Below are 19,056 nucleotides of genomic sequence, written 5' to 3'. Positions count from 1 at the left end.
GGAGATCTTTTTTAAACGTTGGAACCTCATTTAATTTTATGTCTTATAGAGTTTATAATGAATAAAAGATTGTCCAAGCATAGTAATTCATCTGTAAACCTAAAAATGTACAGCCAATTTTGAAAGAGATGTACCCTAGCTCAGAAAAATGTTATTGAATAGGTTAATGCTGTTGTAATGAAACGCTTCTTCTAATAAAAAAAAACCTATTCTTAAAGGAATTATGATTTTTAAATTAATGTAATAATTCATTTCATCTGTTCGAGATATTTTTCTTGAACAGCCATAGGAAAAGAATGTTTTATCATATTTAATCATTTTACACAGTCAAGTTATGTCTTCTTTAGATCTGTGATATAAAATCAATTGGCAGATAATCTTATCAGCAATGTTATCTAAAAGCTCAGCTAATGTCATGCTTCATACACAATATGTATGTGGATTAACTGATCATGGATATTGTTCATTATTGTTATTTATTTTTTAAAATTGACTTTTCAACTAAAAAAAAAACTAATTATAACGCCATGAGAGGCTATTACCTTACTAGGAAATATGAATCTTAAATTATGTTTTTTCAGTCTTTGACTACTTCTGTATGCTATAGTATTTTATAAGCACTAGTAAACTTCCATTTTTTAAAAACAGATATTAATTGCATGAGGAGGAAGGCTAGAACAGAAAAGGACAATTGTGTTTGACTTCAGTGCATGGGATAGTTCCGACAGATTTCATGAATCTTACATATTTTTTTCTTTCTTTTTTTTTTATTAGAAGAAGCATTTCATTACAGCTTTAACATACTCAACAATTTCCAAAGCAAAGATACATAACTTTCAAAAGTGGCTATAAGTTTTTTAGGTTCACAGTTGAATTAATAGTTATACACTATTGAACTCAGTATAAACCCTGTAAGACATAAAATTGAATGAGTTTTTAACTTTTAAAAAGATCTCCATTTCATTTTAAAATATACTGTTTCTTACAGAAAGACTCATTGTTTTTGCGAATCTTACATTTTAAAATGACCATATCATAGTTCATGTTAAACATGAGAAAATAAATGGTCTATACTTGAGAGCCCTACTTGGAACAAGAATTATGCTCCAGAAAACTTTATTTCAAATGTAATTTTGTTTGTAATGTTAAGATTTCCCTCACTTGGAGACATATATTTTCAGATGTTATCATTTTTGGCATTTTTCTATCAGATACTACCCTTTGATTTTGAGCCATTTTACATAATTTTGTCCTGTTTTGGTTGGAATAAAGATTCTAGAACTTCATTACAACAGCAATTCACACTGCATGTATCCTTACAAGGCATTGGGAATAATCTAATGGTTTTGCCTCGATTCCTTGTATAGTTGATGCCAGGATAATCTTTCTCTTGTTTATATGCACACACACACACACACACACACACACACACACACACATATATATATCCCAAAATAACAATCCTGCTTTAAAAAATGAGAAATAGTTTTTTTGTTTTGTTTTGTTTTTTGTTTTTTGTTTTTTTTTCTGAACCAAACATGAGTGGCTGTCATCCTAGAAAACAGATTCATGTTGCCCTAGAGGACATGTTCTGCCTTGGAAGAGGCTGCATGAACATTTGTAGCTTAGAACAAAGAGGATTATAAAAAAATACTTTCAGCTAATACATTGGTGGGGCATTAGGCAAGCAGGCTACAGGAAAGTGGAGATAACTGTTTCATTATGTTTCAGATATTAGTTTAGAGCATTCTCAGCTATAGGTTGGTGGAAACTAGAAATAAGCTTAACAGCACCTTCCAAATGATTTACTTACGTGTCGTCAGACTATTAGGTCACATGCAAAGATTAAAAGTAAACAGCTGTTTTCTGCCCAAGATAATTCTGGTTCTCTCCTTGCTATATTTCACCTTTCCATAATCATACTACCTTACTTTGCTGAGGTCAGTCTGCAGCATCTCTAAAATAGACATGAGTCCTTTAGAGAACTGTGGCTTCACAATGCGTGTGGGTAAATAAACCTTTCTTTTCTTATCTTCCAGGTCTACCCAAAGCAGCTGTGATTAGCCAGTTGCAGGTTCTAAAGGGATCTGTTGGACTGTGGGCTTTCGGCTGCACAGCTGATGACATCGTTTATATAACCCTCCCTCTGTATCATAGCTCAGCATCTCTCCTTGGCATTGGTGGATGTGTTGAGTTGGGTATGTTTTGTTTTTTTTTTTTTGATAAGTTTTCAAAATGTCTACTCAGAACATACATTCATTAGAGCTTATACACAGACTTCAGAGAGACTGCATGCATATTGTATAATCACAACATAGTATTTCTGGAAAGGGCACATTTTCATGACAAAGCATACTCCTAAAGTACAAAGGTCAAGGTCAAGGCATTTGGCCATGTGACTGCAGCAGTCTGTATCCAGGGCTGCTTTCTCCTGTGGTTTCTCATTCTTCAGAGACTTGCCACAGGATCCTCAGACAATCTCAGGAATGTTTCAAGTAAGCAGCAGCCCCGTTTAGAGCACGTTTTAGAAATCCCAGGGATTCAGCAGCATTCTATTGATCAAAACAAGTCAAAGTTTAGTCCAGAGTCAAGATTTGAGGGGTGGGAGAATGGACTCCACCTCTTCAAGGGAAGAGCAAATCTATATCAAACAGAAGGGGGCGGGGATTGTTAAGGCCTTTTTTAATCACAGCCAATCTGCCCCAAACACCCATGAAGTCCTCAAATAGAGCCTATGATTCAGTAGATTCTATTCATAAACATGCAGGATTATGTTTCATTTACTAGCTCTGAAGAGAACATCTATTACTATTTGTTTATGCCTGACACAGTATAGTATTTCTACAGTAGTTTATTCAGAACTGTGATCAATATCCAAGTTAAAAAGTATCAGTAATTGCATGTGAGATTATGTAGAATGATATAGATTGTTGTCGAGACTGGATTGTTGGAGGTAGGGTAAGAGAGGATGACAGCTGAGTAAAACCCTGGTAACCATTTCTCCACAGACACAGAAAGATGACATTTATGTGTACACCGAACTACCTTTAAGAAAACCAGGCAATAGACCACAGCACCTGCTTCTAATATAACCAAAAAAAGGGCATACTGGAGGGAGAGAGAGAGAGAGAGAGAGAGAGAGAGAGAGAGAGAGGAAGAGAGAGAGATTTGAACTAGGCCTGCTTGTGAAGCCCAATACCAAATGTGCCATGTGGAACCTAATGCCAGGCAGAGCCCCAAAAACACTACTGCCAGGCTAATACCTGTTATGGTGCCTTGGGCTGGATCACTGTTTCCAGCATCCTTTCTGGAGCCTCCATAAGTGGAGTTGAGTGCAAGACTCCATCCTCTCCATCCTGTGTGATGCAGGGCATGACAACAAGCACAGGTGTTTGTGTTGGAATTCAGACCTAGGCACACTGTTGTGAACTGTTTCACTGTTGTGAAAGATGAGGTAGTCATATAACCCAGTGATTCTATGTGTAGATTCATGCCCAAAGGGACTGAAAACATGCAGTCATGTGTGCATATCAGCATTAATCTTGATGACCCAAAATATAAGCAATCCAGGTACCCATTAACTGGCAAAATGACAAATAGAATATTATATATCCATGGACATAACCAACCATAAAGAAAATGAAGTATTGATATATGCTGCAGCATAAATGAAACTGGAATGTACCACTTTGTAGTAAATGAAGACAGCCTGAAACATGACATTAGTCCATAACGGGACAGCTTAGAGTCAGGAAGCGTATGAATCACCAGGGGTGAGGCAAAATTGGGTATGGGACTGACTGCTAACAGCAGATATACTTTGTGGGGGGATGCTAGAAAAAAAATACTGGAATTAGATAATGATGGTGAGATGTTTGTGACTATATGAACACTGGCTCGCTCACTTGAAGTTGTGAAGTATTTTTCATGTGAATTATATCCCAGTTAAAAATAGGGCACCTTTTAAAAACCAGGTTGTTATAACGAGGTTCTGTGCTCACTGATGAACTTTTGGTGGTGTTTTAGTCTAGCTTATTAAATCTCAGATTCAAGGTATGCTGAGACTGCTTTAAAGCTTTTAAAAACAAACTATGTTTATATGCAAGGTCAAAGTGAGTCAATATTCTTTGTCTCTGGGAAGAAAGATGACCTTTGAATGAAAATGCTCTAAAACTTATAACTTTACTTATTTTGATGGTTGCTTTCATTCTATATATTATAAAAAAGCACATTTGCAATCAGAGATTGGGTGCATTCAATGGGCGATGGACACAGGTATTTGCAGTCAAAATGCATAGCTACCATATGAATTTGTCAAAAGTTTATTTTCTAAAAGCAATGTTTTCAAATGAACTTGGTATAAATGGTTGATGAGTTCTCAAAGCCTAAGAAGTGGGCACACATGTTGAGACAGTAACATCATTTGTGCTTTAAGTTAATTCTGCCTGTGAGGTTGTTCCTTAATCACTATTTTCCCCTTTCTTATAGGGGCCACTTGTGTGTTAAAGAAGAAATTCTCTGCAAGCCAGTTTTGGAGTGATTGCAAAAAATACAATGTGACTGTGTTTCAGTATATTGGAGAACTTTGCCGCTATCTTTGCAAACAACCTAAGGTAAGAGAAAACCAAAGATTTCAGAAAGAATAAGTACTGGGAGTAAAGGTAATTTTTCTTTCTTTGTTTTCACTCCACACCCCTCCAGAAACATAATTTATCTAAGATATAAGATAAGATAAATACACAGGAAAGTGCTAATAATGAGTTTTGTTCTGTAGAGGGGCAGAAAGGATCCAGGATCTAGTTCACTTCGAGTTCGGGCTAATTCAGATTTCTATTATGAAATTAGATTCACGTTATGCTTACAATAAAATTATTGCAAGTACAAAATGGATAGTGCTTTAAAATGCTGGTGTCTAAAAAATGACACTGATTGTAGTTTCTCTATGTTCTGAATAAATGATTATATTGGCATATATTCCTGTTTTATTGTAAAAGGAGAATTTACATGTACTGATTTCACCAGCTAAAGCAGCCATTCTTGTGATATTTTGATCGCCTGCCAACACGGGAAAAACAGGCACAGAGATCTGTCAGAGCCTGGTTTGTCTTTGTCACTTGTTTGCTTTTTTTGTCCTTGTCTTTGGTTTCATTTATCTTTCCAAATTTTTGTTTTAACTTTCTGATTTTCTCAACACCCTTGAGGCTGCCTACAAATGATGTTTTTTGTGTGTAATAAAATCAGTAAAGCCCCTTCCAGAACAGCGGTAGAGCACGCTGCCCTGCGTAGGGTTGGACAGCAGAGCCATGGCCTCTGAGCTGTGCCTTCCTAGACTGAGGTCTCTCACTCTCACATCTCACAAGGGGTTGATGGTGACTGCTGTCCCTGGCTGGGACCATTTACATAAAACTGTATTAAATATATTGAATTGCACAGAAATGATGAACACAGAAAATAATGTGAACTTGGGTAGTCTGATCTCCAGGTTGTTTTTATTCATGAGTTTGGACTTCACCATAGGGAGAGTTACTATCTTCCTCCTAACTTCCTCCTTCTGTCACAAGTGAAGCCACTTGTATTTTTTTTTTAATCAAGAGTATAGGAATGTTTCAAATGGCAAACGGCTATCAGTTCATAGATCCATAGCTGTCGTGATGATCCAGAGAAACGTTTTATGTGAAGGCTTTGTTTCAGAGAGGATCATAGTCTTTTTTAATATTTTGTTATTTTTATTTTATATGTGAGTGTATTGCCTGCATGATGTAAGTGCACCTGTGTTGTGCACTGCTGAGGAGATCCGAAGAGGGTGACTGATCCCCTGGAACTGGAGTTATGGGTGGTTGTTAGCCACAATATGGATGCTGGGAATCAAACCCAGGTCCTCTGCAAGAGCAATCAGTGCTCTTAAACGCTGAGCCATCTCTCTAACCCCCATAGTCTTACCTTAAGTGTCTTACAAAACAATTAACAATTATAATATCCATATATGTTTTATCTTCTAGCTTTCCATGTATTCTTAGGTGACATTATATCTGCACTAAGTTAATTTAGGACATTAGTTATCCCCAGTAAGATTAAAGCACTCTTGATGAGGTTCCATGATGGTAAGTGGTACAAGGCATAGAAAATTCTACCTAATGATGCTTTTGATCTTCTTTGGAAATAATCTAGCCATTCCAATTTCTTCTCATCCTGTAATACAATTAATTATTGGCTAGTATAGGGTCATTTCTCAGTTATACATTTTATTATTTTTTTGAAATAATTAAAACAATGGGGGCTGGAGAGATGGCTCGGTGGTTAAGAACACTGGCTGTTCTTGCAGAAGACCCTGTCCTCTGCCTGCATTGCACACCATGAGTGCACTTCCCTACATGTAGGCAATACACACATACACATAAAATAAAAATAATAAATAAAATATTAAAAAAAACCAAAAATAACAAAAAAGAAATGGGTTTGTTGTAACTTTTTATACATATACATACATAATATATACATATATATAATTATACTTTGTTTTTACTCACCCCCATGGCCTATTTCTTTCTCTTCTCCCCACTTGCTGGTCACCTTCCTTACCCAGAATAGTTCCCCTTCTGCTTTTATGTTTTACATATTTCATTACCCTCTTGTTCTCTCCTCTCTTCTCTTTAGGCGTCTCCCTCCCCTCCCTCATAGGTCTTTCTCTTTTTCTGTCACACACACATACACATGCACCACAAATCCAAATAGAGTCTACATATAAGAAAACAGATATTTGTCATTCTGAGTCTGGCACTCAATACAATGATCTCCATCCAGTTCCATCCATTTTCCTGTGAATGCCATAATTTCATTCTTCACTATTGGTAAATAAAATTTAACTGTGTACATAATCACATCTTTTTATCTATTTGCATGTTGGACATCTAGCCTGCCTCCAACTCTTAGTTATTGTGAATAAACACTGAAGACCAGAATCTCTATTTTATGCTAACTTGAATATACCTGTTGGATCCTAGAAGAGGTTTGGCTAGATCATGTGAGAGTTCTGTGGACTAATTGAATACACACTCATGCTTTGCTACAATTTTATGAACCTGAAAAATGTGTAGTTAATATTTTCATGCAATATAGATAGCATAGTGTCTCAGAAGTCAAAGTATATGGATTTTTTGTGATTTTATTATGACATATTTCAGGACTACTGTTTAAAGTGATTGCAGTAATTTAAAATCTTTTCACCACATGGGAATATGCCTATTGAAAATGACTCTTTTTCATGCTTCCTGGAGAACTAGACATCCTTGGGGCTCCTGAAAAGTCTGCAGAACAGAAGAGGCAAATCTTCATGATTTGCCTTCTCAAACAGTAGGAAGGAAACCTAGTTTACTTAGGCTTCTTGGTTATTTTCTTTGAAGAAAGGACACCAAAGATTTTCTTGAAATTATAGAAAAACTAATTTCATATTTTTTTTATAAACTGGAAACATACTAACATGAATTTTCTATTTAGATAACTAGAAAGACAGGACAATTTTCTATCTGCATTACCCTTTCAAAATGTCTCTTTTGAGACTTTTAATTCATTTATCTCTTTGGCAATGTTTTTTGCATAATTTTATTTAATATAATAAAGTAATAGTTTATAACATTGTTTATAATTATTTTCCTTAGTATTTGCCTTTGAATTTTTATGAAATGAAATATTCTTTGAAATTTTCTGGTTTAAATTACACTAATTTAGGGAAAATATATCAGCAAAGAATATAAGAGATTTAAGACTGAAAATAGAATTTTTAAATTAATCTTAATTTGTTATTTTAAATTGCTGAAGAAAATTTCTTATGAAACAATGTCTAGATGCTTTTCTGAGTCTCAAATGAGGAAGAGAAATGAAAATAAATATGACTGTATTTAAATATGAAAATAAATATAAACTCCTCCCCAAAGGAGGCATTGTATGATTTTTTTTAAGAAGAGAAGCATTGCATTACCGTACACCTTGTTGTTGATTTCCTATGAAATAGCTATAAGCAGTTCATGCATTAAAGACTAGAAAAGGAAGAAAATAATCGTTTGTTATAATGTACCCATTCAAACCATCTTACTTTTTATTGTCCACTAGTCCCTTCCATGAACTTCCCTTGAAGGGACAGGGCAGAGCCTGCCATGCAGCCAGCTGGGTAGTGATGGCAGGCAGGGCCAGTGAGACATTCTTCACCTTCAAAGAATCAAAATTAAATATCTCATAAACCTTGACTGAACTCTCACACACATTTGTTTCAAAGAAATACTGAAATGAAGATAATGAAATCACGTTCTTTAAGTAAATCCAGATTTGTTGTAATCTCAAGGGAATAGTATAGTATAGTCCAAAGGAGATTTACCTGCAGGCAAAAATCCCAATCGGAGTTAAATGTTTATGTAGAGTGGCATCAAATTTCCTTAAGATTGTTTTTCCCAACTGGAAGCCTGTCTCCATCTTTGTGTCTAGCTGCCACATCCCCTCTTTCTCTGGAGCGTTTCTTAATCATCGATACTGTCTTCAATGAGGCCACTGAGGAAGGTGGAGCCCTAGACATCAACAAGCCTGTGAGGGAGTCTTACAGCAGATTATCTCACATGGGCAACCTAATGCAGTCAACGGTCATGCCCAGGATTAATGCCCAGGACTCCCTAGGGAGAAGACCCAATCTGCCATTCACTCCTGTGTTCATTCCTGCAAGTGCTGTTGTACCTTTGTGGCTTATCTTTGTGAATGATGCAGGGACAGGGAAAGAAAATAGACCAGAAAACGCATGACAAAGTAACTGTGAACCATGGCTCCCCATTCCTCCAGTGGTGGGCTGACGGTGGAGCGGATTGGAGGACGGAGGCAGCAGTTTCAGCCCTCTCTGAGGGGCTGCATCCCCAGAGCCCTCCCCTGAGGTCCCAAGTTGTGCACAGCAGTGCCTTTGCTTCTGTGTTAGTTATGATGAGGATGGGGAGGTTTCTGTCATTTCCAGTTTCTACTCTTGCGAGGACTGATTCTCAAGAATAGACTTCCCACTTCCCTTGATATCCAGCTAAGGTCTTGACTCCACATGTGGTCCTGGGCAGCAGGCCTGACGTTGGACCTCTCCCATTCCCAGGCACCAAAATGTTTTCCATCGTTTTTCTATTGCTCTTCTGCAGCCCCAGTGTGCCTTCACCTGTGCCCTACAGAAGCTGTAGAGCACTTAATTGATCTTCTAGAGATTGAAAAAAGAACCTTAGACAAGGAGTTGGGGGGAAATTGGGGGGTGAAGGGTGAATATATTAAAATTACGTTGTATCCATATACGAAATTCTTAAAGAATTAGTAAAAATATTACATTAAAAAAGACTTGTAACACCACCAAATATATTTGTGCTGATAGTAAAAAGAAAACCACAATTAAATAAACATAAAATTTTTTAATGTAAATATGATTATGAATTCTGTATAATAAAGTAAGAGTTTGTCCTTAAAAAACAATAAAATAAGAACGAAAGTGTAAACAGGGTTTATGAATGTTGAGACTTAAAAATAATGTTTAAAGATTAGATTCCTTAGGTTACACTGATGTACTCAAGACACCTCTAATATTGCCTTAAAATGTATATCTAATTAAAATAAGTACTTGTACTTTTGAAAAAGCAACTATAAACAGTGACAAGTGCTCATAAACAGGATTGGCTGGGGGCGGGGCGTTGCAGAATGATGGGTGATAGAGCAGGCAGTACTAATTATACTGAACGGTTCCGGACACTTTCCTTAAATAGTGACATGTAAGCTAAGGACCTGACATGACAAGTGGGATGCAGGAACTGAAAATCTGTAGTAAACCAGCACAGAAGAGTGTGGAAAGGAAGAACCCCCAGGACACAGCTCGGACGTTTGATGAGGAGAGAGTGGCTGGGCCATCCATGGGTTCGGTCATGTGCGTTTACACAACTTGGAGGAGAGAACCTTAACAACCAGCAGGACTTGTTAGGGCAGGAATGGGGAGTGAAGGAATAAATACATCAAGGAAAAGTCCTAAATGTTGGTCAAGCATCTAGGTAAATTATAAACCTTTTGCAAATTTGAAGTAAATGGAGATTTGCCAGGCGTGGTGGCCATGTCTTAATCCCAGTACTCAGGAGACTGAGGCAGGTGGATCTCTGTGAGTTTGAGGCTAACCCAGTCTACATAGCTTGTCATTAGGTGATCCGGGTGTCTCACATGCTGTTAACTACGCTGTGCTTGGTTTGTTCTCTGAGCCGTCCAGAAGCCACGTTAATATTCTACCGCTTGGTTAACTCCTTGTCTGTAGGATCTCTTTCCTCAAATGGATGGGAGTGGGGAGGCTTTGTGAGATGCTATCTTCACTTAGTCTGTCAGAATTAGCTGCACTGGAAGCAGGGTATGTATACATAGTCCCTTACATACGTTCCTGAGTCTTTAGGCCAGCTGGCCTGTCGACACTGGCGTGGAGCCTTGCGTTTCTCCTACCTTTCTGTTTGTCTGGTACTGAGCTGAGACTACGCTTCTCATTTCTAGTGTTCCTGATTTTGCTGTTTTAACACTAACCTTATTCTTAACTCCAGCATCTATTTTCACTGCAACATACATGAATAACTTACAGTTTTCTCCATGGCCTTTTCCCTTACTACATACACAGAGAGGGAACTGGCTTGTGCAAAATCATGACCTGCAGAAATCCCGATTCGAGATGTAATAGGAAGACTTTTAAGGGCTGCAGTCTGGGCCATCAGCCTTGTGGGACTCTCCTTTAGACGGAGCCTTATCTTTTGTTGAAGAGGCCCTGCCCATGCTTTCCAGAAACCCTCTCATGCTTCAGAGCAAGAGGGCCAGCTCTCCTGGTCCGGTTTCCTGCCCCACCATGGCCTACCTTCCTACTGAATTCTCTCTTACCTTGCCCCCATTCTCTAATTCCTGCTTGACTGGCTGCCTGTCTTGTTTCAGCATGTTCTGACTGCTGCAGAGGTGTGAAGCTGGGACACGCATGCATGTGTAATTATCAGTAGGCTTGACGAAGAAGAGGTCTCACCTAGGATCAAGGCAGAAGGGTCAAAATCCTAACATATGCTGTTTCTGTTTTAAATGATCTTTTAGGAATGACCCTGTTTTGTGCACCAGCTCACCCACCACGCTGGGCTGGAGGCAGGGGTGATTTACTGCACGGCTTTCGGCTTCCCTTCTGCCTCTTCTGGAGCAACAAACATTCTTATTTCCTCAGATCTTCAGGCTATGTAAAATTTCCTGCTTTTGAAGAAAAACTGTTTTGAGTTTCACTTTCTTAGGTATCTAAAGAAGGTATTAAGCCTGATTGTGTTAAGGTTTCTTAGAGTAGGGTTGAACTGAGTTCTAGGAGAAAGGGGCTTTGTTTCTGGGAGAGAATTGTTGATCTGGTAGGAGGTAACTTCTGTCCAGTCCCTGCCTCATCAGATAACAGCTCAACAAAAAGCTTTTTAAAAGCCAGAGCCTCAGATGGGGTTGGTATGACTCCTTTGTGGTTATCTGTCCATCAGTCTAGTGCATGGTACTGAAGCCAGCTGGGAATGTCCACTGAAACCCATACCCTTGGGTCTCTGTGCCAAAAGCTCTGACTAGCTCAGCAAATTCTCTTTTTAATTTAAGAAGGACTTTAAGTGGCTGAAGAGTAAATGTTTTCTAGGTTTTAGAAATTGGCCTATATTTCTCTCTCTCTCTCTCTCTCTCTCTCTCTCTCTCTCTCTCTCTCTCTCTCCTGTGAACATGTAATTACTTGAGAGTAAAGTTCTGTATGCTTTTTCAGATTCATTAAATAAAGAGAAGTTTACGGAATTAGAAGCTCATGCTTTGATGGCTTCCAGTTACTGGAGTCACTGGGACAGTGCTGGTGGGATGAAGCGTGGACTTTTGACTCTTTTTGAGGTGGTGTCTTCTCTCTTCCACTTTCTTCCTCCTTGTACACTGTTACAAGCAATGCAAGCAAAAAAAATTAAAGAAAAAAAATTTCCTTCAGAGACATGAACATGTGTCTATTATCTGCAGACAGGGTACTGACTGCAGACCCAGTAAATGATTCCATTTGAGTCTAGCTTGGTGCACTAGTGAGTTTAATGAGATTACTCACAGAAACGTGTGAGAGGTTGCTTGCAGGGGCATGGGTGACTCAAAGGCAGCCACAGTGCTTCAAGGCCCTGGAATGGGTGACAGATGACCCTCGCAAGCTGGATCCTTGGAGCTCTCTGAACAGCTTGCAGGTGGCCCCACTGAAGAGAGTCGTCTCTGCGCCAGCAATTGATATATGCAGCCTTGGGCAGGAACTTCAGAGACATCTCTTTCTGGCCTTCCTAGATCCTATTTTGAGAGCTACTGAACTCATTTTGAGTTTTGTTACCTTCCTGGGTCTTATGAGTCTCCCTCCTTCCTCCAGAAGGGAGTATCACAATTTGGAGGAAATCACTACCCAATACACACATTACGAACCCCTTTGTGCACTGGGCCCAATTGTAGATACCACGCTTTGTGCTGCCCTGGGTAGTGGGTACAGTGAAGGACAGAACGGCCTGGGTGGTGGGTACAGTGAAGGACAGAATGGGGTGGCGAGCAGGAGGGCTCGGGGTGATAGCACCTGCTGTGAGGCACGACTGAGCTCGGACCCTCAGACCCCATGTAGGTTCTTTGTCTCTTACTGGTAACTTCTTCTCACAGTCAGCTGGCTATGGGTTCTTTCGCTCATGTTCTGGGATAGAAGTCATCGGGAGGAAGGAGAGGTTTTATCAGAGGTTAGTCCCTAGCAGCTTTGTTTCCATTAGTGCTTGGCAGTGATGGATCAGTACAGTAGGAGCAGTACACAGGTGGGAAAGTAGCAAGTATTACCCTGTGTGCTACAGTTGGTGCAGGCCTCGGACACCCTGTGTTTTACAGTCAGTGCAGGCCTCGGGTACCCTGTGTGCTACAGTCCCTTGTAGGCCTCAAATAACCTCTGCTGGGACATTTAACCCTATAGTTTATTTCAGTGTCTGTGTAGCCCTTGAGTATCATCACCTTTGGTTGTTGACAGCAACCCGTGTTGCAGTTCTCAGCCTGGGGTCTGAGACCTTTGGCCTTGAAGTTTTGACAGCTCTCTGGAATTCTTCGAGTGATCAGAGCTTGCTGGTTTTCTTTGACTTCTTCCAGCCACTCCCTACTCTTCTAGAACTCATTTACCACTACAGGAATGACTTGGAGTGACTGCCTCCACCTCCACTGAGACCATGGGAGCAGGTGGTAGCTGGAGTGGCCATTGCCACTTGGGATGCAGTGGGTCACTAAGAGACCAGGGATGAGGCATGGGGCATGGACTAGATCATTCAGGCATAGGTCCTTGTTATTAGTGACTGGGGTCACCAAGGGCTGCCAGGCAGGAACCAGTCCACAGCAGCTGCCGTCTCTGGCACTGTTGGGCATCTCTGGATCCACAGCTGCTGCTTTGGTTGTCAAGCAGCAGCCCCAAGGCCTTTTCTGTGAAATCAACTGCAGCAGCCTCTGCCACCCCTGCCAGTCTCTCCTGCTTCTTTTTTTCAGGTTACCAGCTCAGCTCACATCACTGAAAGTAGGCCAGAAAAGACCGCTGGAGAAAAGCCTTTATTGGCCCTAATGCTGCCATGCTAGGGGAAACAGCATGTGAGACTGTCTCCCGGACAACTCACTGAGGAAGCTGAATAGGCCTGCTATGGAGCGCCCAAAGACCATTTTCTCTGTGTGTGTCATCACAGCCAGTGCTCTTACTGCCTATCATAGTTGTTGAGGCTTAGGTTTTTGGACCAATAATAATAGCCTTGCCTCTTAGCAGCAGTCACATTTGTCTCCTCACCAGAAGTGCTCCCCCTCTGGCCAGGATGGAAATGGTTACAGGGTCATCTAGAGTTCAGTGATGCCTGTGATAACAGAAAATGTGATGTAGCCTGTTCAAACTGCCCCCTGCTGGGATTGAGCCTTCAGGAGCCAGGGCATTACATGATTGCCTCGAGCCATCTATGCAGTGTTCCAGACAGCTGGTGCTGTCACAAGTGTGGTCTGATTAGCTTAGCTGCTAGACTGAGCATCCCTTTGGCTTAGGACAACCAGGGAGACTTCAGCAGCAGCTAATTAAGAAGTCAAATGCCCCATCTCCAGTGTGTTTGCTTATTTACACAAATATAAACATCAAAAGGACTGTTTACAGTGTAATGTTAAAGAACTTACTGTGGATAATAATAGTAACTTTTGGTTATTTACTTACATGTTTGTATGTGTGTTGACAAATGCAGAGGTCAGAGGACAACTTGGAGTCTGTTCTCTCCTACCATGTGAGTCCTGGAATTGAACTTGGGTCATCAGTCTTGCAGTAAGTGTCTTGACCCACTGAGCCATCTTACTGCCCAGTAGCAGATTTTAACAACGCTTTAACAGTACTTTAATACTTTCCCAGCGTCCAAGAAGAAATGGTCCTTTGTCTATCCCCCCCCCATCTCTCTCTCATGTGTATGATAGAGAGCCGGTCCAAAAAAGGAAGAGAGAGAGAGAGAGTTTGTACAGTTGCATCTCTTCTCTGTTTCCATCCATCACTCTGTTTTCCACTTGTTAGCGTATCTGAGTGGGTGCTGTGTGTTCACTCAGTCATCTAACTGTGCTTCTATATAGTCGCACTCTCCTAATCTCGTTCCCAACATGCTAATGGTATTTAGTAGCACGCACATGCCTTTAGAAAGTCAGCATTTCTAAGCCATATTATGATTTTATGCCTTAGTAAAGAAACAGCCTGACTCTTAGCATCGGTTTTAAGGTCATGAGTGGACTCAAACTACTAGAATTGATGTCTCTCAGAATTGTGCTCCCAAGCAAGGGCTTCAGTCCTTTTTTTTTTTTTTTCTTTCTTTCTTATTGAAACAGTACCTGCAGCAAAAAAAAACAAAACAAAACAAAAAACAAAAAAATGGGGAAGTAAAAGTCAGAACCCACCCTTATCTTATCAGATAATCTTGCTCTTTGATTCCTAAGCCTAGAATATCGGACACTCAATTTCTCTCAGTGTTTGCAATGAGAAAAGTATGCTGCTTTTAGCGCTTTGATATGTAAGCCTTGCATAGGCACAGTCATACTCTATCTTAAACCATCTTGATTGGAGGACAAGGAGGGGTCCTGAGGGATTAAGACAAGGTGACCATGTCACAAGAGGAGCACATAGGGCTCAGTAAGCTTGCTTACATTATAAACAGTAATTTTTCATTGCAAGGTTAGATAACAGTCTTTAGTCCAGATTGTGCCCATATTGTAAAAGTCATTTCTATAAGAAAGAACAAGAAAAAAAAAGAGAAATTTATTTAAAGGAGGCTGGGGTAAGGATTTTTTTAACTGAGAAAAATATTTCTGAAATTACATAGTATATCAGCAAGATTTGGTTGTGTTTTTGTATGATTCATAGCACATCACAACAAAACATAAAATCCGGTATAATTAGCAGCCATCGGACCTTCCTCTCAGTGCCAAACACTCCTCGGTTGCTTTTTAAGGTTCCCTTTGCCAGCTCCTGTGTGGTTTGTTCCTCACATTTGTCCTTCTGCAGGCTCTTCTTTTCTGTTACTGGAAATATAACTAAATTTCTCACCTTGCCATCTTTTTAGGGTAGTGCAGGCTGAGCTCAAACTCATGATCTTCTTACCACTGCTTCCCATGTGTGGAATTAGAGCCATGTGCTGCCACAGCCAGTACCACCTTGGTTACTATCCCTGATGCTGCCCATCTCCCAGTACCAGTTGGTGGCAGGTGAATGTTGTGTACCCAAGGGCACTTGAGGTCCTCCTCTGGCGTCTCATCCTCTCTCATGGGCACCTGTGAGGTTCACAATATCAATAGCTGGGTAGTTCTTTATAAAGGCAGAGTCAAACAATATTTTGTCCACCTACCCCATGTGCATAGGAAGCCAAGCCTTTGAATATAGATAAATACAGATTGAAAACAACTCCTACTTATTCCTACTAATATAAAACCCCTTCAGAGAAAGACACAAAATGAAGACATACGAGAAAACTTAATGAACCAACATTTACAGCATTGGTGTCTTTATCTAGTGAACCAAGTGGTGCTGTTTGTGTTCATATGAAATCATTTTTGTACCTTGTATCTTATTTATAATTTAGGAAAGAGGTCGCCAACCTTTTTCTACAAGGAGTCCTGATAATAAACAGTTGTGGCTTTGTGGGTTGTAGCGTTTGTCTCGCAGCTACTTAATTCTGCCTCTGTATCTCAAAAGATGCCATAGATGGTCTGCAAATAAATGGTTGTGGCTATACTTTAATAAAACTCTGTAAACACACATATAGCCTGCTTTTGACCCTTGAAGGTTGTAGTTTGCCCAAACTTGATTTAGACTTCACAATAATACACATTCATGTAAAGTAAAATTTCATTTCTTTGCAAAAAATATTTCTAAAACTTTTTTGTCTCTTTCCCTCCTTCCAAATATGTGTATATGTGTGAGATTGTATATGTGCATAAGTGTATGCATCAGAGAAGATTATCCTTGGTATTTTCTATAATGGCTTATGATTTTACATCATTATTATTCCAAGTAAATATTTCCAGTTATTTGTGTATATTTCTGTATTCATAATTTGAATCGCAAGAAAAATGTGAATAATGACTCTGGTAACTTTGTTTTATTTTATTTGTTTTTTTATGAATTTTGTACAATATATTTTGATCATATTTGCACCTCCTCTCCTATCTGCACCTCTCTTACTAGCCCCTGCCCAATTTCCTACACTCTATTGTATGTAGATATATACATATATATGTATGCATACATATGTATGTAGTTTTTAAAGGACTATCGATTCAAATTTGTGTCTATAAATGTCCTTCTGTGTGGGTCCATCCACTGGATCTTCCGTTACTTATCCAGCATCACACCCTTAAAGCAAATTGACTCTCCCTCTCTCAGTAGCTATTGGTTACCAGTTGTTCCTCAGCTAGGATTGGGGCGTCTTACCCATTTCCCTGTTTCTATTCTGGAATTTTGTCTGGCTTGAGCTTACATGGGACTTGTCCATGCTATCATCATTGCTGTGAGTTTGTATGAGTAACTGCTTTCCTTGTGGTCAGCCACCGCCTCTGACTCTTACAGTATTTTCTCTCCCCCTTCCACAGTGATTAACTCTGGTAACTTTAAACAATCACCTCAATTACCACTGATCTAATGACTTTCTTTCACTTGGGAAAATAATGTTGAGATGTTTTACTTTTGGAAGTGCAAATTTCTGGATTCTCAACTCTAATCTAAAGAAAGAATTTTGAGAATTCTTTAGAGTTCTTTAGAAGTGTTTTTTAGGGATAGAGAGTTGCCTCAGTGGTTAAGAGCATGGGTTGCTCTTGCAGAGGACTTGGGTTTGATTTCCAGCACCCATATGACAGCTAACAAGTGTCTAACTCTATTTCAGGGGGATCTGACACCCTATTCTGACCTCTATAAGCATTGCATGACACAGGTGCACTTATATACATGCAGGCAATACATTCACACACACAAAATAAGATAAAATAAAATAATAATAGTAATATAAAAATGAAAGTATTTTGTATACCTGTACCTACTAACTCAACTGAAAGATTGCTAACTGAAGACCTTCATTTGCAAATCTTTTGATAAGTGCTGCTGAATAGATTTAAAATTAGGCTTTAACAAAATCTGAATTAACTGTAGATGAGATGAATCATCATGTCAAATGAAAGAAGTTGCATCTTCATTGTAAAGTTAATTCTAGGTGAATGTTCAATGTAAAGAGATAAAGAAATAAGCCATGGGTTACTATTATTACTATTTGTATGATAGGAATTTATACTTTAATCATAAGATAAGAAATATTAATAATAGCAGAGTATCCCACATTGTAAAAATGAACAGATTATTGTGTTAAAAAAGAAAAAGAAGAAGAATTGTAACTAATACAAAATAACAAAAGCCTAGTATCTTGTGTATATTGTTAAGTGCCAACATTCAACTTGCTTAAAAGTTAACTAAATCTACAAACTACACTGTATCTTACTAAATTGACATTAAATGAAAATCTTTAGTTTTAGACAGTGGTAATTACCTCATGGTCCATAATTTAGGCAGAAATTTGGTAACAGATTCATAAAAATATTTATAGCCATTGACTTCTTCAAGGAATTTATTCTCATGAACTATAAAGATTAATCAGCATTAATGGTAAGATTGATATATTACCATTATTATTTGTGTTTGTTTTGGTACAGTCTCACATTGTAACCCAAGTTGTTCTGGGTTTCACTATGTTCTGGAACTCAAACTCTCAGCAATCCTCCTGTTTCAGCTCCACCTTCCTGAATGCTGTCATTGCAGGAGTGAGCCACTAGACCTATCTTAGTTTAGCATTATTAATAATGGTGAACATTTGAAAACAATATGGAAATCAAAAATAAATGATAAGTATACAAATTGTGGTATAATTATATGGTAATCATATAACCATGGAAAATCTGTGTTGAAGGATGTTTGCTCTGAGCATGCCTTTAAGGGACTGTCTTAGATTAACTGATGTTGGGATGTCTGTCTTAATCCTGAGCTGGACCATTCCCTGGGAGGGGATCTTAGATTGTATTAAAAGGAGTGAGCTGCCTACATGGACACAATGTACTCTGTTCCCAGCTGTGGATACAATGTGAGCAGCTGCTTCAAGCTCTTGCCTCCTGGACTTCATAAGGATCATAAGGATCTTGAACTTTGAGCTGAAAGAAACCCTAAGTTGCTTTTATCAGTGTATTTTATCAAGTAACAGGAAAAGAAACTAAGGCAAGTTAATAGTTGAGAACAGTATTTGGAACATATTAACAGAGCACTTTACATAGCTGCATTACAATGTGGTTATAACAACATAGATGTATAGATATATAGAGCACTTTACATAGCTGCATTACAATGTGGTTATAACAACATAGATGTATAGATATATAGAGCACTTTACATAGCTGCATTACAATGTGGTTATAACAACATAGATGTATAGATATATAGAGCACTTTACATAGCTGCATTACAAGAGC

The 19,056-nt window shown here is 38.9% G+C and overlaps 1 protein-coding gene across 1 annotated transcript in view; it reads left to right on the top strand.

Annotated features, from left to right (window-relative positions):
* Slc27a6 (solute carrier family 27 member 6) overlaps window positions 1-19,056 on the top strand; it is a 67,094-nt gene that overhangs the window by 26,464 nt on the left and 21,574 nt on the right. The window contains exons 3-4 of the mRNA XM_008840881.3: window positions 2,040-2,198; window positions 4,489-4,613. Of these exons, the coding sequence (XP_008839103.1) occupies window positions 2,040-2,198; window positions 4,489-4,613 (284 nt within the window). The remainder of the gene's footprint in view (window positions 1-2,039; window positions 2,199-4,488; window positions 4,614-19,056) is intronic.

The sequence above is a fragment of the Nannospalax galili genome, unplaced genomic scaffold, assembly GCF_000622305.1.
Source record: "Nannospalax galili isolate Female #2095 unplaced genomic scaffold, S.galili_v1.0 scaffold490, whole genome shotgun sequence".
In the NCBI taxonomy this organism is placed as follows: domain Eukaryota; kingdom Metazoa; phylum Chordata; class Mammalia; order Rodentia; family Spalacidae; genus Nannospalax; species Nannospalax galili.
This window is presented reverse-complemented; position numbering and strand designations above follow the sequence as displayed.